We start from the raw sequence: 24,598 nt of genomic DNA, 5'->3' as shown, positions 1-24,598 counted from the left end.
AAATAAAAAATTCCAGAAATGTTCCATTATTTCTCTCAAATTTTGTGCACAAATGTTTATATCCCTGTTAGTGAGCATTTCTCATTTTGCCAAGATAATCCATCCACCTAACAGGGTGTCAAGAAGCTGATTAAACAGCATGATCGTTACACAGGTGCACCTTGTGCTGGTGGCAATAAAAGGGTGCTGAGGAGTATTTCTGTCTAATAAAGCCCCTTTGTTGGGAAAAACAAATTCTGATTGGCTGGGCCTGGCTCCCCTATGCTCTCCCAGGCCCACCCATGCCTGCACCCCTGCCCAGTCGTGAAATCCATAGATTAGGGCCTAATTAATTTATTTCAATTGACTGATTTCCTTATGAATTGTAACTCAGTAATATCTTTGAAATTGTTGGATATTGCATTTATATTTTTGTTCAGTATAATTCCATGCTATTTCTCAAAAGCCAGACCCAGCTTGGTCTGAGTTGTAATCCTTGTTTATACCTGGCGCTAATATGTATCCTTTGTCCTGATCTTGTCCACATTCTCATTGTGCCCATATTTTCACATGGTTGAAGCCTATTAAAATGTGTATCATATTCGTCCGCTGACAAGTTCCTGGTTCATCCCTGTATGCAAATGATTTAACAGCTATTCTTTCAAAATAATATTTGTTTAAAGAGATATTGACGCCATAAGTCGATGGTGCATCCTGTCAATGTTTTTAGAAGACTAATTATTTAAATGTTTTCACCATCTACACTTGTAAGATATCAAGGCACAATACATGCCTGACTACCTCTGGGGGTGGCAAGGAACATCACAATCTGATCAAAATGTGTCTTAATCATCTACACCCCCATCTGAAAATGTGGGCACAATCAGAATGGATGACAAGACAAAGGATGCATGTTAGAACCAGGTATAAAAGAGGCTATAGAGAATGGTAGAGGCCTCTAGTGGCCAAAAGGCTGTTTATGCATGGACAGCGCCATTTTAACATAGTCAACTGTGTGGGAGCTCCTATGGTTATGGGTTGTAGCCTGAAAGGCGCTGCCTTATGCTGTCACATACGCTATAAAATGGCACAGATGAGTCCTCTATGGTCTGAGTTCAGTAAGATATATATACTCTCTGGGACATGGATGGACAGTGGATTGCCATAGTATGTTGATGGCCAGTTTCTACAGGATATTCTTAAAGCGAAGACAGCAGAGTTGTGTGAGTGATGTGCTGACACCAATGGAATACGACATGCAAAGGAAGTAGCACCACTCTAACGGCGGTTTAATTTGTGCATTCATGATATGGCGACAAACGACAACTGCAAAATGCTTCTATACACCAGCTTCAACAGTCTTGTGTAACTTCAATGTGGTGTACCATTAAAAAAAAGGTTTGTATGTCTGTAACATGCTCAAACAGCCCAAACAGCCCCCCCCCCCCAAAAAAAACTGTACAATCTTTTTTCATAATTACGCTAAACATAGATAATTAAAAAATATCTTGATAAAATTAGTACGTTCAGCTTAATTGTGTGTACACATATATATATATAAAATATACCCTGCCCTCCCTTGTAGTGATTAATTTACATATTGTCTGCACAAACTGGCTCTGAGCTTAGTTTACACTCCAGAGTAAAGTTTCCCCTAGGATTAGGTCCCCTTTACCCAATCCTAACTTTAACCAAGAGGCAACTTCACCCATCACGGTTTTCCATAGTCCCACTGTCAGGCCTGGAGGGATGGGTTTTGGTAATCAGCTGTACTGTATCAGTCACTTCAGATCCACCATTTGACCATGTCCAATCATTGCAGGCTGCGAGATCTCCTTGCTCTTGTATCTCCTTCAGTTAAGAGAATGATTGCAGTATCGAGGTTGGGATCAATTCCATTTCAACTCGGTCAATTCGGGGAGTGAATGGAAAGTCAACAGAAATACTAAATTCACTCTCGGCTTCGATTGGAATGGAACTGACAAACTCTGTAAGAAATGCTAGCGGAATCGATTCTGCCCTCAAGAGTACAACATTGCTAGCTGAACACATAGTTACCCATCTAGAATTAGATCTAGGGGGCTGTACATATCAAGGGTCTCAGAGTAGGAGTGCTGATTCTGGATCAGGTCCCATATAAAGTGATTTGGAATCCTAAAGGCAAAACTGATCCTAAATCGGCACTTTACTCCGAGACGCTTGATACATATGGCCACTGCTTTTTTGGGTGCTAGGAATCCACCAGAAGGAGCCATGTCAGGATAGGTCTCCGTAGTGTGTGTGTGTGTGCTCCTTACAAACGACCACGTTTAAAACGGTGGCGTTTCCTTTGATTTGTGGTATGCTGTGTAGTCTAGAACGGTTCCACCGCAATAATGATAGTGTATTTCAACAACCATACAGCACTACAGAAAGAAACCCTTAAAAACGGTACAGTTTTAACGCTCATGTAAAACTGGCATGGGCACAGTACACGAGGTACACGAGTTTCTGTAATACCACGAGGACTAACACTGGACGCACTGCTTTTGTGTCATGATCATCCATTTAAAAAGAAACGTTTCCTGGGCTCTATTCTTAGACGTAGCTGTAGCTCTAAGCTTGGGTAGAAAAACAGGAAGATTAAGGCATCTTTAAATAAGAAATAAAAAAAAACAGCTGGGGGAGAGAAAGACCAGGATAAACCAAAAAGGAGACCTTCCTTGGGTTTCAAGTGACGAGGCAGTAGTAGTCAAGATGTTTGTTGTCTTTAACCTTAAGTGGCGGTTCAGAGATAAAATGCTCAAAGCGCTCATAATTCCGATATACAACATGGCACACGTGTTAACCCTTACAGAGAGATATGTCATTTAGTTATGGCAGTGGGCTTGCGAAAGGACTTGTTAAAAATACAGAGGAATACTATTCTGTACATGATCAAAAAAAAAACGTAACAATCATGTTATTCAATATCACGGCTATATAGCCGGCATTTCCTTTGACAGAGTTCACTTGACAACATTCTCAGTGGTCAGACAATAGACATGACATGCGCTGGAGGCCTCACTCCTCTTTTTCCCCTTGAAGTTTCTAAAGAGAAGAAAAATGTTGCTCTCTTCCTGTTAAAGAATAACCTCGGGGGTTCAGTTGTGGGTGGGGTTCTTTATTTGGCAGTGCGCCGTTTGTTCCCGTCTTGCGATGTTGGTTTGGAAAAGAGGTGTTTTAAAAATGGTGAGCTACAGTCAGTCAGCGCTGTGTTGGTTGGTTCACAGTGTGTGTTTGTTCAACACATTTGGAGGAGGGAGAAGAGGGGAGAAGGGGGGGCTAACACCAGTCTGCGATGTAGTCAAAGTCAGAGAACATGTCCTGCTCGTCCCCGCTGAGCGCCCTAGGTTCTCTGGGTGGGGTCAGGATGGGCGCTTCTGAGGTAAATTCGTCATCGAAGTTGCTGACGTCGTTGGAGTCCTGGATGGTCGGGACAAATGGAGGCTTAACCTTCTTGGCCAGTAGTCCGTTCCAATCCATATTCTGGGGGGGAAATGGGTGAGGAAATAGTGCATTTTTGTCATCTCTCGGGATAGACTTGTACTGTATCATCTACCTCATGAGAAAAACTGTTTGCGACAATAACCAAGATTAGGCAAGTCTCATGAACAGGAAACTTCATATGTCATTTTGTGGTATCCACATTTCCTAAAATTGTGGCTGTGTTTAGAATGTTGAGAGACATTAAATATGAGAAAGTAGAACATTCTTTACTTACTCTGAAGAACAGATGTTTTTTGACTTCCTCTGCGTCTCGCTCTCCTGCCCCCAGACGTCTTTCTGGACTCCTCCTCAAAAGCTACAAACAAAAAGAGCATTAGAAAGTAGAATAAACATTGAAGCTGTAATTCAATGACGCAACGGGCTTTTGTTTCTTCTCATTTCACACTTTCCGATTTCTGATAGCAGTAGTTTGAGGTGTTGTGTTTAATTAGGATCAATTTGAAGGGATCCGGAACCCACCCTTCTCATGACGGAGATAGCCTCCGTTGAGAGGAACCTTGGGTAGCGGACTTCATCGTTGACGATGCTGTCAAACACCTCCTCTTCATCATCTCCAGGGAATGGAGACTGGGGCAGGAAAAAAAGTTTTTTTTCCCCACATACAGTCAATGACATATAATATATATATATATATATATATATACATGGAATGTACTGACCAGACCAGCTATGTATATAATGTTAGAAAGGTAATGACAATTGTGATAAAGGCAAAAAAAATGTTTTTATAATCTTCTCAATTCAATGCCAAGATTCTAAAATGTTCTGTTCTCAGAGCTGACAAAGTATTGACCAGTCATAACACTGAGTAGGTATCCATGTGACAGGTGTGAAGGTGAGACCCACTTACCTCTCCAACCAGCATCTCAAAGATGAGGACCCCCAGACCCCACCAGTCCACAGCACGCGTGTACGACGTCTCCGTCAGAACCTCGGGGGCCAGGAACTCTGGCGTGCCACAGAACGTACTGGTGCGGTCCCTGAACCCCATTCCTGCCAGAATACACATAACCATAACATGTTCAGTACAGAAACTTTACACCCAGACATGTAAATGATATATATATATATCGTTTTTTTGGGGTACTTTTTTTTACCCCCATTTCTACCCAATTTCATCATATAGTTACATTCTTGTCCCATCGCAGCAACTCCCGTACGGACACGGAAGAGGCGAAGGTCGAGAGCCATGTGTCCTCCAAAACACGACTCTGCCAAGCTGCACTGCTTCTTGACACACTAATCGCTTAACCCGGAAGGCAGCCGCACCTGTACGGTGTTTTGGAGGAAACACTGGCAACTGAAGTCAGCGTGCATGCGCCCGGCAGCCACAAGGAGTTGCTAGAGCGCAATGGGACAAGGACATCCCGGCCGGCAAAACCCTCCCCTAACCCGGACAGCACTGGGCCAATTGTGTGCCGCCTCATGGGTCTCCCGATTGAACCCGGATCTGTAGTGAGGCCTCTAGCGTTGCGATGCAGTGCCTTAGACTGCTGCACCAGTCGGGAGCCACCAGGCATGTACGTTTGACACCAACATTCGGTTCCGATCAGCAGAGGCCTTAGTTAGAGTTAAGGTTTTGACTGAGTCACCATTGACATTGACATTCAATGGTGATGGAAAAGTGACATTAAGTTGAGGTTGTGTTTGTCCCACTTACCCTCTTTGCAAAGGCCAAAGTCAGCAATTTTTACATAGCCCTCAGTGTCCAATAGCAGATTGTCAAGCTTCAGATCTCTGAAAGTGAAACAGAATCATGAGAATCACCATCGATATATGTTACATCAGAGCATATATTCACCCAGTGAATGGAAATATTCTTACCTGTACACAATCTCATGTTCATGTAAAAACTGTAATCCCAATACGACACAAGCTGCATAAAATCTACCAAAGACAAGAAAAAAATAAAACAGTTGGAGTCAGCAAAGAATCAGAGAAATCAGGAGAGAATCCACTTTGTAATATATAAACTTTTATAATATGATGAAGAATACAAGACACTGGATATGTGGGTGAGCACTTAAGACACTAGTTCAAAGCCAACAGCATTATTGGTGGGGGGCGACTGAAGATAATCTCGGTGCAGCAGCAAAACTTCAACGTTCACAAAGAAAGTGAGCCTTTAACCCCCCCCCCCCCCAAAAAAACAAAAGTGCAAGTCAAGTCATTTTACAAATGCAAGTCATGATTTTATGGGTTGCTTTGCATAATATTTGTATATTGAGTAAGGCGCACTGTAGCAAAAACTTTTACAAAAGGAAAATGAAAATCAGTGTTCTTATTGGACAAAGTCCAGGTAGCTCCTCCCTGTGTCGCTCTGCATCAAAAAGTTGTCTGCCTAATGAACAGGGCGGCAGGTAGCCAAGTGGTTAAGAGCGTCGGGCCAGTAACCAAATATAAAAATAAAAAAAAGAGGTAAACAATCTGACAATGTCACCTAAGTCACTCTGAAAAAGAGCATCTGCTAAATGACTGAAATGTAAATGAACAGGACCCTGGTGTCACTCACATGGCCCTGGGCTCGGAGAAGACGTCAGCGTGGATGTGCATCATCAGGTCTCCCCCAGCAGCGTACTCCATGACGAAGCACACATGCTCCTGCGTCTGGAAGCAGGCGAAGAGGTTGACCAGGAACGGATGGCGCACGCTGTTCACCGTTTCAAAGATACGTTTCTCACACATCAGACTAGGGGAGGAAGTCAGAGAAACAAAGACGTAAGCCCCTGATACCTGAGCAAGGCTCTTCTTAGATTACAAAAGGAATTCAATGCTACTCAAATCCCCTGTGTAAATCAATTCCTGAAATGAAAATGCATAATATACAATAAGTCATTTACCCAGACGCTTTTATCCTAATGCGACCCACAGTCATGCGTGCACACATTTGATACGTATAGGTGCCACATGGAATCGAACGCACTATCCTGGCGTTGAAAGAGCCATGCTCTACCAACTGAGCTTACAGAGGACCAGAAAATAAATCAGCCCAAACTCTTAGTCAGAAAGCTAAGCTAATACCTTATTGGCCAGGTGGAAACCGTCAAACTGTTATAGGAGCAATAAATATAAATCACTCTGCCATTACATGATTGCTAAAATGTTCGCCTAATTTCAGTTTAGGTGACAAAACAAGCAAAGAATCATTATATAATTTTAATAACCAAAAATATCGTACTTCCGGCTGTTTGAAGCTGATGTACAACTTACTACAGCAGTACATTTCTGTTACTAACCCCAACCGGGCCTAAAAATAAAATCTGTCCGTTTGCATCAGAGAAAATGTCTTCCAACTCAGTCTCTAGAAACATTTGATGGATTTTTCCAGGAACATATTTGAGAGGACACATTGAATTTCTGACATTCGTTGAAGGCTGTTAGAAAATACACGAGGGTTCTGTATGTAACACAAGGAAACTGACTATCCATAATTTTTTTTAAAAAAAACACAAAAAGAACACAAAAATACTCCTATATTACTACTAATCATACTGTCAGAGTATGTCAGAGTATTTCCGGCTGTTTGAAGGTGATGTCCAAAACCCGAAAGCCGTAGTCAACTCTGAAATGAATAACAGGGTTGAACAAAGCTAAACCTGTTACGCTCAGCAAACAGTTAAAAAGGCATCAGTATCAGGCCTAATTGGTTTAAGTGCTCAGGTTGAGCCCCTTACCTGTCCACCTCATCACGAGCCACAATGTCTCCTTTCTTCAGGGCTTTGATGGCAAACATCTCTCCCGTGCTTTTATACTCGGCTAACAATACCTGTGTGGAGTGGGGGAAGAGAGGAGACATTTTAGGAAAGCTAGGTTTTTTTCCCCTCTTCAGAAACAGCTAATTTCTCTAGAAGGGCTGTAAAAAAAAGGATAGAGAAATGGGTTGGGTGTGTACTATGTACCTTTCCGAAATGACCACGACCAAGGACTGCAACACATTTGAAGTCTTTGAGACTAAACTGAAATTGTTCTTCTTCCCTGGAAATGGAGGTAGATATCATATTACATGGAAAAATACAAACTATTGCTTTCAATAAGCCCCCAAGGAAATCATACACATTCTCGTGTAAGCTGGGCGAAACACACTGCCCCAATACATTGACTGTAACCAATCAAAAACCGATTAAAAGCAAGTCATGCATGCATCTGAGTTTCTCCCCAAACAGCATTGGAGTCGCAGATATTCAGCCTATTTGAGAGGACCGGTTTTAAGAGAGGCACAGAATCACTGATCTTGATCACATACGGACTAGTTATTTGGGACGCAAGGTGATTTGTAGATGAGTGATTCTGCGCAGTCCAACGTAGTCGTTGCAACGTAGTCGTTCTCCCAAACATGCACGTTGTTAAGTGAGCCCTACCTTATCTCTGTGTCATTCTGTATGGCTGTGAGCTCCAGGTCTGGAGGCTGGATCTCCGGCTCTACTACATTGTCTCGTCTGTCTAGGTCCAACGACTTCACCGCTATGCTGTTCCTCTTGTTCAGGAAGTCAAACGATGCCAGTGCATCCTGCAAAGGTAGAACTCACTTCTTAGGAGGATGGGGCAGTGGGGTTGTGTTCAGTATGGCAAACTGTAGCAAAACGCTTTGCAATGGAAAATGTTCAGGTTCAGTACATCCCCCGTTTAGCATTTGTATTGTTATTTTACTGAACACGATTCAAGTTTCCATTGACAGTTGTTTCAAGTTTTAATTCACTTGAACTGGGATGACCATTACCAAATATGACTATGTGTCACTACTTCCTCTAAATCGGGCATCTCCGTGGTAACCCCATGTCCGTACCTGTACTTCCTCCTTGTCGGGCAGTTTGTTGTCCTGTGCCAGTGGTTCTCTGGTGCCCGCGGGTAAAGGGTAGTGCTTGGGTCCCGAGGTGGGCTCTTTGTCAAAGTCCAGCTTGGTCACCAACGGGTCACTAATGTCACTGGAAGGGAAGGTGCCACATCTTAATTACAGAGGAATACAGTGACTTGCAAAATTATTCAGACCCCTTCACATAGTGGGATTCAAATGTATTTCTCATTTTTTTGTCAACAAATAACACAAAATACTTGAATGTAAAATTGGAAGAAATGTTAAATAGTCATTGCATAAGTATTTGGCTCCCTGAGCTAATACATGTTAGATCCACATTTAACATTGATTACAGCTGCGAGTCTTCTTGGGTAAGTCTATAAAGAGCATATTTGTGCATAATTCTTATCAAAATAGATTTTCAGGCAGATGTAAGTCAAAACTGTAACTTGTCCACTCGGGAACATTCACGGTCTTCTTGGAAAGCAACTCCACTGTATATTTGGCCTTGTGTTGTAGGTTATTGTCCTGCTGAAAGATTAATTCCTCCCCCAGTCTCTGGAATAAAGCAGACTGAACAAGGTTTTTGCCTGTGCTTAGCGCCATCCCGTTTCTTTTCATCCTGAAAAAGTCCCCAGTATTTGCCAATGTCAAGCATACCCACACCATGATGCAGCCACCACCAACGCTAGAAAATAGCAGTTACTCAGTGATGTGTTGTGTTTGCCCATAAATAAGGCTTTGCATTTAAGCCAAAAAGTGTATTCCTTTGCTGTGTTTTTGTTGCAGTATTATTTTAGCGGCTTATTGTATACAATACATGTTTTGGAATATTTTTATTGTGTATATTTGTATTCTTCTTTTCACTCTCTCATTTAGATCATTATTGTGGAGTCACTACAATGTTGTTGATCCTACATTTTCTTCCGTCACAGCCATTTAACTCTGTATCTGTTTTAAAATCACCAATGGCCTCATGGTAACATCCCTGAGCAGTTTCATTCCTGTCCTGCGGCTCAGTTCAGAAGGACGACTGTATCGTTGATGTTTCTGGGTGGTGTAATACATAATCCACTGCAAAATTATTAACTTGCTTAAAGAGATATTAAAATGTCAGATTTGTTATTGTTACCCATCTACCAATCACTGCCCTTCTTTATGAGGCTTCTCGAAAAGCTCCCTGGTCTTTGTGGTTTAATCTTTGCTTGAAAGATTAAAATACTGTTTACATTGTAGTCATTTACCAGACGCTCTTATCCAGAACGACTTACAGTGGTGAGTTAATACATTTTCAAACTGGTCCCCCGTGGGAATCGAACCCACAACCATGCATTTTAATCCCACTTTTGTAACAAAATGTGAAGAAATCCAAGGGGTCTGAATACTTTTGCAAGGCACTGTATATGTTTGCATGTGGGATAAAGACTTTAAGAAGGCATGTGACAGTGTGTGTGTGGCCCAGGTTGCCAAGCGCAGTCTGTTGTGCGTGTTTATGTGCATGTTTGTGTCTATGTGTGTGATCGTTCACGCCTGTTCTATATATACCTGGTGGGTGTTGGAGAATCCGGAAGACTGCTGGGCCCGATCTCAGGCACCTGTGGGCTGTAGGAGTTAGTGCTGACTGTAGGTATGGCCCTTCTGACCAGGCGGCCCCAGGTGGCGATGTTGATGTTCATCTGAGGAGCACGCAGGAACGTCTTCCCTGAGGAAAGAATCCAGGACAGGTAAGTGACACACTAACCTCAAGACCCGTCACAAAGCCGGACGGGGAACACTAATCCTCACAACACCCCTACAGGGCATGACCTTATGAACCCGGGTGACCATGGAGATAATCACCTCACCACTATTTGATTACCTATATTTAGTGTAAAAGACCTAATTAAACCATCCAAAGTGGACAACAAAAACTGAAGACAACTGTATGATTTCTCAGAGTAGAGTGAAATGGATGTATGTGTTCCATAAAAACATATAACGTTTCTTTCTGTTTGGGCCAAGGTTATTCTAGTAAACTAAAAGTAGTCATGAAAAAAATGATTTAGTAATCTAATATACAATTATTAACAAACCTGTCTGAAAAACTAAAACTACACTGAAAACTATTACCTTCGACTCCAAAACGAACAAAAATAAAAACCATTATGAATTATGTTATGTTTTTTCCCCCCTCGGCTTTGGCAAAACATTCTAAAGGGGTTTCACAAGCTAATGAATCTGGCAGGTAAATGCTTCCAGGAGATGGTGATGTTTCACTATCACTAGCTATCAAGGGGGGAAAAAATCTGCTGGGTAGATAACTTGATTCTTCTTACATGTACTACTAAAGTTAAAAAGCATTGGATTGGTGTAAACCCCCATACCTCATTGGTGTAAACCCCCATACCTCATTGGTGTAAACATGGGCAAGAGAAAGCTTCCTTCCTCCACATTTTGCACCAGTCCCTGTGTTAATCCTTTTAAATCCAAGTCACATTGAGATTGAATTTATCATTTCAACCTCACCTGACCGTGGCTACGTTCAGATGCCAAACATTCTCAAACATTGCAGATTGAAATGCCATGAATAAAGCTGATGTGATTCCTTATTCTACATGTCAAAGAGACAGGTTTGTTCTACATAGAAACAGCCTATCGGAACGTTCCAAAACGTTGCGTTCTGCTGAGCGCACCCCTTGTGTATACTCTACGAAAGTGGCGTAATTTACCAGGAAGTAGCCTTGTAATTTTTAAACTTTTGTAGGCTTTTTGAATAGTTTTCAAAAAGCGCAAAAAACGCAGACATTTTAATCTCAATATCAAATCATTTCTGGGTAAGGAACCTTAATTGTTTTAAATTAAAATTGTAAAAATAAGCAATTTATCAAGAATTTAGATTATTCCAATTGCAGAGTGTGGAAATATATATTTTTTAAACACACGAGAAAATCATGTTTTTGACTGCACTTGGGCCGTTAATAAAAGGCATCTTGGCAGAAGAGAATTCATCCACAAACATGAAAATAATTTGATATACAGTGCATTCGAAAAGTATTCAGACCCGTTGACTTTTTCCACATTTTGTTAGGTTACAGCCAAAATATTGTCTTGGCACTCTACGGACAATTCCTTTGACCTCATGGCTTGGTTTTTGTTCTGACATGCTCGGTTAAATGTAGACAGGTGTGTGACTCAATTTAAAGTCTCATAGTAAAGGGTCTGAATACTTGTTTGTTTTGTGTATTTTTTACCCCCTTTTCTCGTCAATTTCGTGATATCCAATTGGTAATTACACTCTCGTCCCATCGCTGCAACTCCCATACGGACTCGGGAGAAGCGAAGGTCGAGAGCCATGCGTCCTCCGAAACACAACACTGCCAAGCCACGCTGCTTCTTGACACACCATACAACTGGCGACCAAAGTCAGCGTGCATGCGCCCAGCCCGCCACAAGGAGTCGCTCGAGAGAGCGTGATGGGAAAAGGACATCCCGGCTGGCCAAACCCTCCCCTAAACAGGATGAAGCTGGGCCAATTGTGCGCTGCCTCATGGGTCTCCCGGTCACGGCCGGCTGCGACACAGCCTGGGATTGAACCAGGGTCTGTAGTGACACCTCTAGCACTGCGACGCTGCGCCACTCGGGAGGCGAAAGGGTCTGAATACTTATGTATATAAGTGATCTGTTTTTTTATTTTTAATACATTTGCTAACATTTCTAAAATCTGTTTTTGCTTTGTCATTATGGGCTATTGTGTGTAGATTGTTGAATTTAATACATTTTAGAAGAAAGCTGTAACGTAATAAAATGTGGAAAAAGTCAAGTGGTCTGAATACTTTCCGAAGGCACTGTATATCTCAAAATGACCGCGTTTTCACAAATGATGATATAATCATCAAGCCCATTCAAAAGATTAGTTGACAGGAACCGGAAGTATGAAGACGTCACTTGCACATTGTATTATTGCCCCCTAGTTGGAAGAAGTGACTTCCCAAAAAACCAAAACACTATACAACACAAATTCTTCCTAGCCTCCCAGGCATGCTTTCTGTCCCTAAAACTAAATAACATAAAAACAAAATATAAACACATTTTTTATACAACTTTAACTAAATAGAAACAAGCAAATCAGGTCTGAAAACTAACTGAAATGAACACAGAATTTGAAAGAAAATAGAAATAAATAGAATAGAAATAAAAACTAATATAATAAAAACGAATGCTTCCTGTTGAATATCAAACAAAATGTAATCTACTTTGGGCCCTATGATATATATATTTTTCTTCAGAAAACAATGATTTACCTTGCTGCTTTGAGAATATCTTTTTTTGTCTCTGCAGTTTGGGTCGCCTCTCAATGACAGGGTTGAAAAATGTGACCTGAACAAAAAGCAATAGTTAGGCCTACCAAGTAAACAGTCTTCATCATAGGAGGGTATCGATAACTGGGTCATGTTCATTAGGGCGAGCAATGGAACACATTTTAAACCGCTAGCACCGAAAACAAAGATGGAACATTTCTTAATTGTACAGGTCCAGAGGTAGTCCCTCCCTGTTTCAGTCTGCTCTGAACACAACCCTGGTGTAGTGTTAAAGTGTGCTACCTCTGCAAACAGGGTTCCCTGGGGCTCGAGGTAGAGGCACATGCCGTGACGCTGGTTGTCCAGGAAGTCCTCAAGTCGCAGGAACTTGACGGCACAAAGCGAGCGCCAGTCTCTCCAGTACACCGAAATCTCCAGCTCACGAGACTGCAGGTCAAACAACGCGCACAAGGTTAAGCACACGCATATGCAAGCAGGGTTAAAACCCATGTGACATTTTCATGGTGCAAATAGATCTGTGCAGACAAATACCATCAACCTCATTAGAATGTGGCAGCGTGATTGAATTTAAACCTTTCTTCAACAATGTGCATTAGTAGAAGGCGATTAGTTAACTCGTCGGGTAAACTGAGCAATGCATAAATAGTAGTCTCCGTAAAACACATTGTTGTTGAAAATACCCAAATTGAAATTGCGCTGCCAGATGAGTTTTTGCTATATTTTTTTCACACAGATCTGCGCTCTTTTCCATCAAGAAAATTTGCCCATAGTAGTTAGCAATCACAATAAGTGAGAAAAAAAAACGCACACAACTAGGGTATTTAAAAAAGACAAAAGTATACCATCTTACTAATCAAAAGAACAGAAAAAGTACGTCTGTCTGTGTGGCATACCCTGTCTAGCTCCAGTGTAAACTTCTGATCCCATGACTGGTTACTGACAGGTCTCCAGCTGGTCTGTCCCACCACTGTGTTGTCCAACTTCAGCACAGCACTGATCTCATCTGGAGAGGAACACAAAGATGAAATATCATTTCCGGTCAAAAATCGACACGTTACAGTATTGTTCATACATACATTGTTCAAATGGCATTCCAATTAAATGAACATGGTGTTCTTTCTTTAGGATAAACTACATAGAGTGCTGTGGCTCTGTCTATTTATAGTTTTGCTACAATCCATACTCTTAAGCCGAGGGGATGATGGCAGGGGAAAATCAGTCACTGGACAGGTTTCAGGTTTCTCTAATGTGTTTTTTTTGTTGTTGTCAAGTATGCATATAGCTGCGTCAGTAATGGGCCCTGGTCAGAAATAGTGCACTATATATGGAATAGTTTGCCATTTCAGAAGCAACAACACTGACTAAAAACATACAACAATTTCAAAAACTACTGAGTTAGTTTATATAAGGAAATCAGTCAATTTAAATACATGTATTAGATTCAGAACATCCCAAACATGCTCAATAGGTGACATGTCTGGTGAGTATGCAGGCAATGGAAGAACTGGGACATTTTCAGCTTCCAGGAATTGTGTATGGGGCTCTGCATTATCATGCTGAAACATGAGATAAATGGCACGACAATGGGCCTCAGGATCTCGTCACGGTATCTCTTTGCGTTGAAATTGCCATCGATAAAGTGCAATTGTTTTCGTTGTCCGTAGCTTATGCCTGCCTATACCATAACACCACCGCCACCATGGGGCACTCTGTTCACAACGTTGACATCAGCTAACCGGTCACCCACTCAACGCCATACATGCCATCTACCCGGTAGAGTTAAAACCGGGATTCATCCATTCAGAGCACACTTCTCCAGGTGGCCATCAAAGGTGAGCATTTGCCCACTAAAGTTGGTTACGTTGACAAACTGCAGTCAAGTGAACGATAGTAGGATAGACTGCTGGTGTTAGAAGACTCACAAGAGAGATCTTCACTCTTTGAGAGGTTCCGTGCACTGGCGCCTCGGTTGCGGTTCCCCCGGCTCATGAAGGAGGAGCGGGTCTCGCTGGGGCTCCAGCCAGGCAGTGGCACGGAACCGGCTTTTGAACGACCTGGAACGTTCTCAAGCAGGTCCTGGCAGCCCATGAGCCTGACGTCTAATGTGCCTGGGGAAGACAAGATATTTTGAGGAGATGGGCAAAGCACAGTACTACAGAAATACTGTCCAAGATCTACCAACTTAGAACCATTTTTATGAGTACCACTTCAGCGAGGCAGCGGCACCCATGACGGCGTGCGTGCAACACCCACACTGCTCAAATCATAGGCAAACACACATTTTTTAACCTGATAATGATGTTAGCAGACTGCCTCTGTAGAAATGGTAGATTATTAGACTGACGGGTACCTGGTAATTGGCTGATTTTCAGTAGCTAACTAGAAAAACGTTTAAAAATGGACAAACAGGGCTCTGCCTAGGATTAAGGTGGTGCTGATGTAGGCCTAAGGTTAGGTAGGGGAAAGGTCCAGAGGGGGATAGTCAACCCTTAAATTATATCAAACAATTTAGCCGACACAGAAGTCTTGTGTTTGAGCCTAAATTTAATTGAGGTGGCATCAATGGGGTTACATTTCAGGGTAACGATTATTCTAATGAATAGGTGTCTTTATGTGGATAGTCTAGTGAAAATGTAAATTGGCTGCTGAAATTGTGTTTGGGGAGAAAATTCTAAATAATTCAATTACCGGATGCAATGTAGTAGTCTAGTTTACAGTAGGCTATTTGGAATATGAAACAACTGAAATAGGCCAAATGAGCTCCATCTCTGACCTCATCCATCAAGTTAGGTCTGACTACTAGGCTGCCATTCATTCAACATGCCTCGTCATCATCACTGACTACTATCACATCGTTAGCAGCCTACTGTTGACATACAACCACATCAAGAGGACAGATTAAGAATAGATTTAAGAATGGATGAATTAACATAGGCTACTAATCTTTAAACAGTCTAACATAACTTTCTGTGAAGGATGGTAGTAGTGGAACAGCTCTCTCTGCCATGTCGGTTTCATCCACGCAGCAATACGCACTGAACTACCTCACCATCGCGCCGTTCCCTTGCTCGTCAAGGCGCTCGCGCCTACTACCGTTGCGACGATCAAAGGATGTGCGGGCAAGAAAGTGCTCTTGCTTAGTTGACTAAACAACGCAGTAGCTAACTACCTTCATTGTAATGACGCCTTAGCTAAGGAGCGAACTATGAAATAATAGTGGTTATGTGCGCGACAGTCGCATACAACTTTGGAAAATGTATTTGGCAAACAGTTTGTTCTCCACTTTCCCTACCCCTTTTTCCTCACACATCAGTGGTATCAACGGACGAGGTAGAGAGCTGCCAACCAGCTCAAGGGAGGAAAATAGTTCCAGAGACAGATGAGGAATGAACTAACTTGACCAGACCCAGCTGCTATTGCATTCATGTCTATGGGAGAGCTACCCCCTTAAGTAAACAGGCACATATTTTTTTCCCCCAACAATAAACAATGATCTCTCTTAATTTATCCACCATCTTTGATAGGACAACAACTACAGGGGTTGGTCCGGAGTGGAGAGTTAGAGATTTTGTCAAGTCAAGTCCTCTGATTGGATCAGCGCCAACTTCAAAACCACAAAACCACAATGTGCCAACAACGACGAGACGGCCTACAGGGAGGACGTGAGGGCCCTCGGAGTGTGGTGTCAGGAAAATAACCTCACACTCAACGTCAACAAAACTAAGGAGATGATTGTGGACTTCAGGAAACAGCAGAGGGAACACCCCCCTATCCACATCGATGGAACAGTAGTGGAGAGGGTAGCAAGTTTTAAGTTCCTCGGCATACACATCACAGACAAACTGAATTGGTCCACTCACACAGACAGCATCGTGAAGAAGGCGCAGCAGCGCCTCTTCAACCTCAGGAGGCTGAAGAAATTCGGCTTGTCACCAAAAGCACTCACAAACTTCTACAGATGCACAATCGAGAGCATCCTGGCGGGCTGTATCACCGCCTGGTATGGCAACTGCACCGCCCTCAACCGTAAGGCTCTCCAGAGGGTAGTGAGGTCTGCACAACGCATCACCGGGGGCAAACTACCTGCCCTCCAGGACACCTACACCACCCGATGTCACAGGAAGGCCATAAAGATCATCAAGGACATCAACCACCCGAGCCACTGCCTGTTCACCCCGCTATCATCCAGAAGGCGAGGTCAGTACAGGTGCATCAAAGCTGGGGCCGAGAGACTGAAAAACAGCTTCTATCTCAAGGCCATCAGACTGTTAAACAGCCACCACTAACACTGAGTGGCTGCTGCCAACACACTGACACTGACTCAACTCCAGCCACTTTAATAATGGGAATTGATGGGAAATGATGTAAATATATCACTAGCCACTTTAAACAATGCTACCTTATATAATGTTACTTACCCTACATTATTCATCTCATATGCATACGTATATACTGTACTCTATATCATCGACTGTATCCTTATGCAATACATGTATCACTAGCCACTTTAAACTATGCCACTTTGTTTACATACTCATCTCATTTGTACATACTGTACTCGATACCATCTACTGTATCTTGCCTATGCTGCTCTGTACCATCACTCATTCATATATCCTTATGTACATATTCTTTATCCCCTTACACTGTGTACAAGACAGTAGTTTTGGAATTGTTAGATTACTTGTTATTACTGCATTGTCGGAACTAGAAGCACAAGCATTTCGCTACACTCGCATTAACATCTGCTAACCATGTGTATGTGACAAACAAAATTTGATTTGATTTGATTAGAAGCCTATTTTAGGGTTGTTTTTCGTACCAGCGTGCTTTGACCTTGAAATTGCGTCCATGGTACGCAAAATGCGTGCAGGTTGGCAGGTCTGCTGTCTTGATATATTGGTAACGGCATACTTTTTTAAAAGACTGAAATCCAGATGCCAGTATGTAAAACGCTAGAACTTGAACTTCGTGTGAACAACTAAAGTTTTTTGCACAAATCTTCCATTGACATTAATACATGATTAACAGTATCGTAACATTAAGCACGCATATCCCAAGTTAACATTCAAACCTAAATTTAGAGAGGTTTACAGCATGAAAATAGTGACCACTGCTGTGGGATATCGGCCCGTTACCTGTGAGCGCGGCGGGTTTGGCCACGGTACTGTACTGGTTCTGGGTGGAGATGATGCTGGAGCGCGGGCTGAGGGTGGGCGAGGCCATGAGGGAAAGCTCCTCCACTATGCTGCTGCTGCGAGGGTGGTTTTTGGGCAGCTCGCTCAGCCTCTCCTCCAGGGAGTACTTAAGCAGGTCCAGCTTCTGACTGGACTCGTTGAAGCGGGCCTGGGCCTGGGGAGAACAGCAAGGTCAAAGGTCAAAACAGGAAAACCTTCAGTAGGCACAAAACGGGTGAAAGCTCTGAAATGGTGCTCCCCATACTTGTTTTTACAGAGCATGATCCAGGAAAAACACGTTAACAAACAGAAAAGGTATTTTTAATCCTTGAGTTCATCCCAGCCATTTTGAAACTGTTTGCTCCCATTTTGGGTATAAGTTCGTTGAGCAGTGAGTTGTCTAACAGTTTAGCAATAGCTTCAGAATACCTTTTTTGGTCTAATTGTTCTTGGGGCCAGGGTAGGAGTGTTGACCTAGGATCAGTTGAGCCTTTAAGATCATAATTATATAGACGGGGGGGGGGGGGGGGATCCTAGATCAGCACTCTTACTCATGTATGGCTTTGGTCTGTACCTCTGAGTGTGCCCTCTTCTCTGTGACCTTGCCAGAGCCCAGGAGCTTCATGACATTCTTGGCACCCTCGGCCACGGCTGACTCTATCCTGGCGTGGTGACACAGCTCCTCCACCCGTAGGTCCAACGGGCTGATGATGGGCTTGGCTGGAGAAAGAGGACGTTCAGTCTATCAGCACATTTTCGGCGTTCAATTTCAGCAGAATCGCTCATCTTGATCACATAATGAATAGTTATTTCGGAAGGAAGGTCATTTGTAGATCAGCAATTCTGCGTAGTTCGACTGCAATGTAGTCGTTCTCAAATAAACACTGTGTGTCCATATGCGTCAAAGGGGATTACACAGGACAGGAGAGGCCAAGGACTCAATGAGTCACAGGCAGGTGTGTGTGTGTGTGTCTCTCTCACCCATGACGTCGTTGTTGTCAAAGCTCAACTCGCTGGCCTGGCTGCCTTTGAGGATCTGCATCCTGATGAACTCGATCTTTGTTTTGCTGTCCTGGAGCATCTGTTGAGCGGTCGCTAACAATTTCCGGTCCTGTTAGAAAAATTTAAACACACACTATCACTAATAGGTATACACATCTAGCATACAGACTAACTGTCCACATCTAGCATACAGGCTAACTGTCCACATCTAGCATACAGGCTAACTGTCCATATCTAGCATACAGGCTAACTGTCCACATCTAGCATACAGGCTAACTGTCCACATCTAGCATACAGGCTAACTGTCCACATCTAGTATACTGCCTAACTGTCCGCATCTAGCATATAGGGTAACTAACAGCTTTATGGGAAAACATGGATAAAATAACAACACACTTGACCTAAATTCCACATCTACAAAAGTAGCCCATTTCTCTTCAAATCACAACTTTAATTGGAGCAACATTTTTCACCGTGCGGATGGAAAAAGTTATTCACTACAGATTATAGTAGAATGTCATTGTGTTATCAGTGACCTTCGAAGCATGCACACACTGGTCCGTGGAGTAAACTAGTCAACTCCACCCAGAATTCCTCTGGCGGCGGCGCATGCTATGCCGGTGTAGCGGGCAGGAAAGGCTTCCGTCTGACAGGCATTTCCTGGCTGACATCAGGCACTGCTATTTCCCACAGGATGGTGCCAATCTCTACAAGCGCTCTGGCAGGGGACCATTGACCGGGGGTTGCCAACATTCCACACCTTATTATACAGCGGTTAGCTCACACAGGGTCAGCTATGGCTGATTTTAGCACTGGGGTCGCCAAAATTCTAAACTTTAGGGATGGGGAACTTTGATGGGGGTGAGGGCCACAACAAAAACATCTCAAATCATCATGAGTGGCTCGCGGGTCTGTGTACCCTCATCCATACCCACACATGCAGTCAGAGCTGGCCCTAGCTTTTTGAGGGCTCTAATTGAAAGTAAAGTGTTTAAAGTTAATTTCCTGCAATTCTACACATTTTGCCATAGACATAGAGAAAATGTTGCTGTTTTAAAGCAAGTTTGCTGCAATTCTACACATTTTGCCATAGACATAGAGAAAATGTTGCTGTTTTAAAGCAAGTTTGCTGCAATTCTACAAATTTTTCCACGTGGCGGAGAGAGGATTTTGCAATTGTATAACTCATTTCCTGTAATTCTGACATAGGTTAGATAGCTGGCTAGACTAACTTAGCGATCAAAAATGTTTTAGCTGACATGGGCCAACTGAGTGACTGTCAGTGACTGTCAGTGACGCATAACCAGAGAAACTGCTGATGCATTGTACTATTCTAAATCTCTCAACTGTAAGTTGAGGCTCGGACTGAGAACTTATTTTTTTATGCAATGTTTTGGGGGGAAATTGATCGCCGGGCCTACAAAAGGGGGTGGCCCGCGGGCCCAGTGGCATCATTAGACCTGGGCTTCCAGGTCTAATATGAGTTTCCATAACCACACACCACTTGCGCTTTGCAGTATAAAAATATATACTGACATTTTAATGATAAAAAAAAATAATAATCTATATACTGCGCTAGGCAGTAGGCACTGCAAGAAGCCCCTGGAGTGACTGGTCGAGGTATCCCAACGCAGTGGACCGCTCACGTCCCTTGACCCCTTTTCCCACCCCTACAGCACCGGTTAGATGTCACTGTCATCACTAAGCAAAACGCTTGTCACTCAGTCAGAGTCTGGATATTCTGAACTACTCCCGAAACAGTGGCAAAAAAAAAGAAGGTTTGGGCAGCAGTGAATGAGGTAGAGAGGTCAGGACAACTAGAAAGTCAAAGTAGAGCAGCAGAGTTAGCCACGGGTTTGTGCAGGGTTGGTGGCAACTAACTAGGTAGTCTACCTCAGCATAAGGGTTGGCTACATAAATAAATATATGTGAGAGCGAGAGAGAGAGAGAGTATACAAAGCGTTATGTTTGGGGCAAACACAACACGTCACCACTCTTTATATTTTTAAGAATGTTGGTGGCTGCATCATGTTATGTTTTTCTTTTTAGGTTAAAAAGAAACCATATAGAGCTAAGCACGGGCAGTCTGCATTTCAACAGACACTGGGAGACGAATTCACCTTTCAGCAAGAGAATAACCTAAAACACATTCCTGGGTGGCCTAGTTACAGTTTTGACTAAAATTGGCTTGAAAATCTATGGCAAGATTTGAAAAAGAATGTCTAGCAATGATCAACAATCAACTAGACAGAAAATGTGATATTTTGAGGACAATTTTGAGGACAATTTGAGGATAATTGGGCAAATATTGTACAATCCAGGTGTGCAAAGAGTCTTACCCAGGAAGCTGTAGTCGCTGCCAAAGGTGATTCTAACATATATTGACTCAGGGGGGTTGAATACTTATCTAAATAAAGATAGTGTTATATTTTCCATTAATACAAAAAATATATAATTTCTTCCACTTTGACAGAGTATTTGGTGTACATTGTTGACAAAAAAAAATGACAGTTAAATCCCACTTTGTAACATAACAAAATGTGGAAAAAGTCAAGGGGTGTGAATACATTCTAAAGGCACTGTATCTGGCATTACACTCTGAACTCTGATATTCTATTTGTAGGACGCATTCTGTGCTCAGTCATTCATTTCAAGAGAGGAAGTAGTGATTACACAGGGAAACAATCTGTTCGCGCCTCTCTTTTATAGCTCAATGGGGGATACACTCTTCGTCAGAAGTTTTTTGTTTACAGATCTACACAATGGCCTATTTTGGGATCAAAATAGCTAACGTCGCTGAAAAGTGACGAGTTTGCATTCCTGCATATTTAGAATGGTGGCAACTGAGCTCAAATATTTTGAATGGCTTTTGTGGTCTCTTAAGCTTTGGAAAAACACTACCTGATTATTTACAAGAATGGTCAAGTGAACAAGAGACTGCAGGGAGGGACTACCTGCACTTGACCAATAAGACACTCATTTAAAAAAAGAAAGAAAGTTGAGAGCCCAAATTAACATGTCCCCTGAGTTCACTACTGAAAATGGCTTTGTGAAAGTCAAAAGGTTAGAGGGCGTACCTTAGAGGAGCCATTGGAGTACATCTGGATCATGTTCTCCGCCCCCTGCTTGACCTTTAGCTCAATGTCGTTCTGCTTCTTCAGGGCGGCCAGGCGGCTGCTGCTGGTGCACATCCTTATCTCGCTGGCCGGGGTGTCCGGGGTCAAAGGGCAATCTAAAAACAAGGTAGAAGATCAGAAGGGAAGATTTGAAGCTGGGCTATTACAACTTTAAAAAGTGATTCTCTGATACTTTTGTATACTTTTAGCAAGGGATGCACGACATATCGGTGAACATATTGGAATCAGACGATATTAGCTAAAAATGCCAACATCGGTATTGGCCCGATGTCTCGTTTAATGCCGATGTGAAAAAACAATGTCAAAGTGCATACCTACAGTGGGGACAACAAGTATTTGATACACTGCCGATTTTGCAGGTTTTCCTACTTACAAAGCATGTAGAGGTCTGTCATTTTTTATCATAGGTACACTTCAACTGTGAGAGACGGAATCTAAAACGAAAATCCAGAAAATCACATTGTATGATTTTTAAGTAATTCATTTGCATTTGATTGCATGACATAAGTATTTGATACATCAGAAAAGCAGAACTTAATATTTGGTACAGAAACCTTTGTTTGCAATTACAGAGATCATATGTTTCCTGTAGTTCTTGACCAGGTCTGCACACACTGCAGCAGGGATTTTGGCCCACTCCTCCATACAGACCTTCTCCAGATCCTTCAGGTTTCAGGGCTGTCGCTGGGCAATACAGACTTTCAGCTCCCTCCAAAGATTTTCTATTGGGTTCAGGTCTGAAGACTGGCTAGGCCACTCCAGGACCTTGAGATGCTTCTTACGGAGCCACTCCTTAGTTGCCCTGGCTGTGTGTTTCGGGTCGATTTCATGCTGGAAGACCCAGCCATGACCCATCTTCAATACTCTTGAGATCTCCAAGATCTCGCGATACACGGCCCCATCCATCCTCCCCTCAATACGGTGCAGTCGTCCTGTCCCCTTTGCAGAAAAGCATCCCCAAAGAATGATGTTTCCACCTCCATGCTTCACGGTTGGGATGGTGTTCTTGGGGTTGTACTCATCCTTCTTCTTCCTCCAAACACGGCGAGTGGAGTTTAGACCAAAAAGCTCTATTTTTGTCTCATCAGACCACATGATCTTCTCCCATTCCTCCTCTGGATCATCCAGATGGTCATTGGCAAACTTCAGACGGGCCCGGACATGCGCTGGCTTGAGCAGGGGGACCTTGCGTGCGCTGCAGGATTGTAATCCATGACGGCGTAGTGTGTTACTAATGGTTTTCTTTGAAACTGTGGTCCCAGCTCTCTTCAGGTTATTGACAAGGTCCTGCCATGTAGTTCTGGGCTGATCCCTCACATTCCTCATGATCAGTGATGCCCCACGAGGTGAGATCTTGCATGGATTGACCGTCATCTTGAACTTCTTCCATTTTCTAATAATTGCTCCAACAGTTGTTGCCTTCTCACCAAGCTGCTTGCCTATTGTCCTGTAGCCCATCCCAGCCTTGTGCAGGTCTACAATTTTAGCCCTGATGTCCTTACACAGCTCTCTGGTCTTGGCCATTGTGGAGAGGTTGGAGTCTTTAATACAGGTCTAATACAGGTCTTTAATACAGGTAACAGGTGTCTTTAATACAGGCAATGAGTGGAGAACAGGAGGGCTTCTTAAAGAAAAACTAACAGGTCTGTGAGAGCCGGAATTCTTACTGGTTGGTAGGTGATCAAATACTTATGTTGTGCAATAAAATGCAAATTGATTACTTAAAAATCATACAATGTGATTTTCTGGATTTTTAAGTTCCGTCTCTCACAGATGAAATGTACCTATGATAACAATTACAGACCTCTACATGCTTTGTTTTCTTGCACAATTGGTGGCTGACTAAATACAGTGGGGCAAAAAAGTATTTAGTCAGTCACCAATTGTGCAAGTTCTCCCACTTAAAAAGAATAGAGAGGCCTGTAATTTTCATCATAGATACACTTCAACTATGACAGACAAAATGAGAAAAAAAAAAAAAAATCCCATTGTAAGATTTTTAATGAATTTATTTGCAAATTATGGTGGAAAATACGTTTTTGGTCACCTACAAACAAGCAATATTTCTGGCTCTCACAGACCTGTAACTTCTTCTTTAAGAGGCTCCTCTGTCCTCCACTCATTACCTGTATTAATGGCACCTGTTTGAACTTGTTATCAGTATAAAAGACACCTGTCCACAACCTCAAACAGACACACTCCAAACTCCACTATGGCCAAGATGAAAGAGCTGCCAAAGGACACCAGAAACAAAATTGTAGACCTGCACCAGGCTGGGAAGACTGAATCTGCAATAGGTAAGCAGCTTGGTTTGAAGAAATCAACTGTGGGGGCAATTATTAGGAAATGGAAGACATACAAGACCCATTGATAATCTCCCTCGATCTGGGGCTCCACGCAAGATCTCACCTAGTGGGGTCAAAATTATCACAAGAACGGTGAGCAAAAATCCCAGAACCACACGGGGGGACCTAGTGAATGACCTGCAGAGAGCTGGGACCAAAGTAACAAAGCCTACCATCAGTAACACACTACGCCGCCAGGGACTCAAATCCTGCAGTGCCAGACGTGTCCCCCTGCTTAAGCCAGTACATGTCCAGGCCCGTCTGAAGTTTGCTAGAGAGCATTTGGATGATCCAGAAGAAGATTGGGAGAACGTCATATGGTCAGATGAAACCAAAATAG

At 42.8% G+C, this 24,598-nt stretch overlaps 1 protein-coding gene across 2 annotated transcripts in view; it reads right to left on the bottom strand.

The window, feature by feature from the left end:
* Positions 1-1,240: 1,240 nt before the first annotated feature.
* LOC139386558 (serine/threonine-protein kinase N2-like) overlaps positions 1,241-24,598 on the bottom strand; it is a 46,425-nt gene continuing 23,067 nt past the window's right edge. For both annotated transcript variants that reach the window (XM_071132208.1, XM_071132207.1), the window contains exons 3-22: positions 21,854-22,008; positions 18,756-18,885; positions 18,349-18,494; positions 17,736-17,949; positions 14,520-14,705; positions 13,491-13,600; positions 12,880-13,023; positions 12,580-12,655; positions 9,845-10,001; positions 8,291-8,429; positions 7,866-8,014; positions 7,407-7,482; positions 7,182-7,273; positions 6,020-6,196; positions 5,332-5,394; positions 5,168-5,244; positions 4,358-4,500; positions 3,967-4,074; positions 3,722-3,802; positions 1,241-3,486 (exon numbers count right to left, since the gene is read on the bottom strand). In XM_071132208.1, the coding sequence (XP_070988309.1) occupies positions 3,283-3,486; positions 3,722-3,802; positions 3,967-4,074; positions 4,358-4,500; positions 5,168-5,244; positions 5,332-5,394; positions 6,020-6,196; positions 7,182-7,273; positions 7,407-7,482; positions 7,866-8,014; positions 8,291-8,429; positions 9,845-10,001; positions 12,580-12,655; positions 12,880-13,023; positions 13,491-13,600; positions 14,520-14,705; positions 17,736-17,949; positions 18,349-18,494; positions 18,756-18,885; positions 21,854-22,008 (2,627 nt within the window). In that variant the 3' untranslated portion in view covers positions 1,241-3,282. The remainder of the gene's footprint in view (positions 3,487-3,721; positions 3,803-3,966; positions 4,075-4,357; positions 4,501-5,167; positions 5,245-5,331; positions 5,395-6,019; positions 6,197-7,181; positions 7,274-7,406; positions 7,483-7,865; positions 8,015-8,290; positions 8,430-9,844; positions 10,002-12,579; positions 12,656-12,879; positions 13,024-13,490; positions 13,601-14,519; positions 14,706-17,735; positions 17,950-18,348; positions 18,495-18,755; positions 18,886-21,853; positions 22,009-24,598) is intronic.

The sequence above is a fragment of the Oncorhynchus clarkii genome, chromosome 28, assembly GCF_045791955.1.
Source record: "Oncorhynchus clarkii lewisi isolate Uvic-CL-2024 chromosome 28, UVic_Ocla_1.0, whole genome shotgun sequence".
In the NCBI taxonomy this organism is placed as follows: Eukaryota; Metazoa; Chordata; class Actinopteri; order Salmoniformes; family Salmonidae; genus Oncorhynchus; species Oncorhynchus clarkii.
Note: the sequence above shows the minus strand (reverse complement) of the source record. Positions and strands in the feature narration are given on the sequence as shown.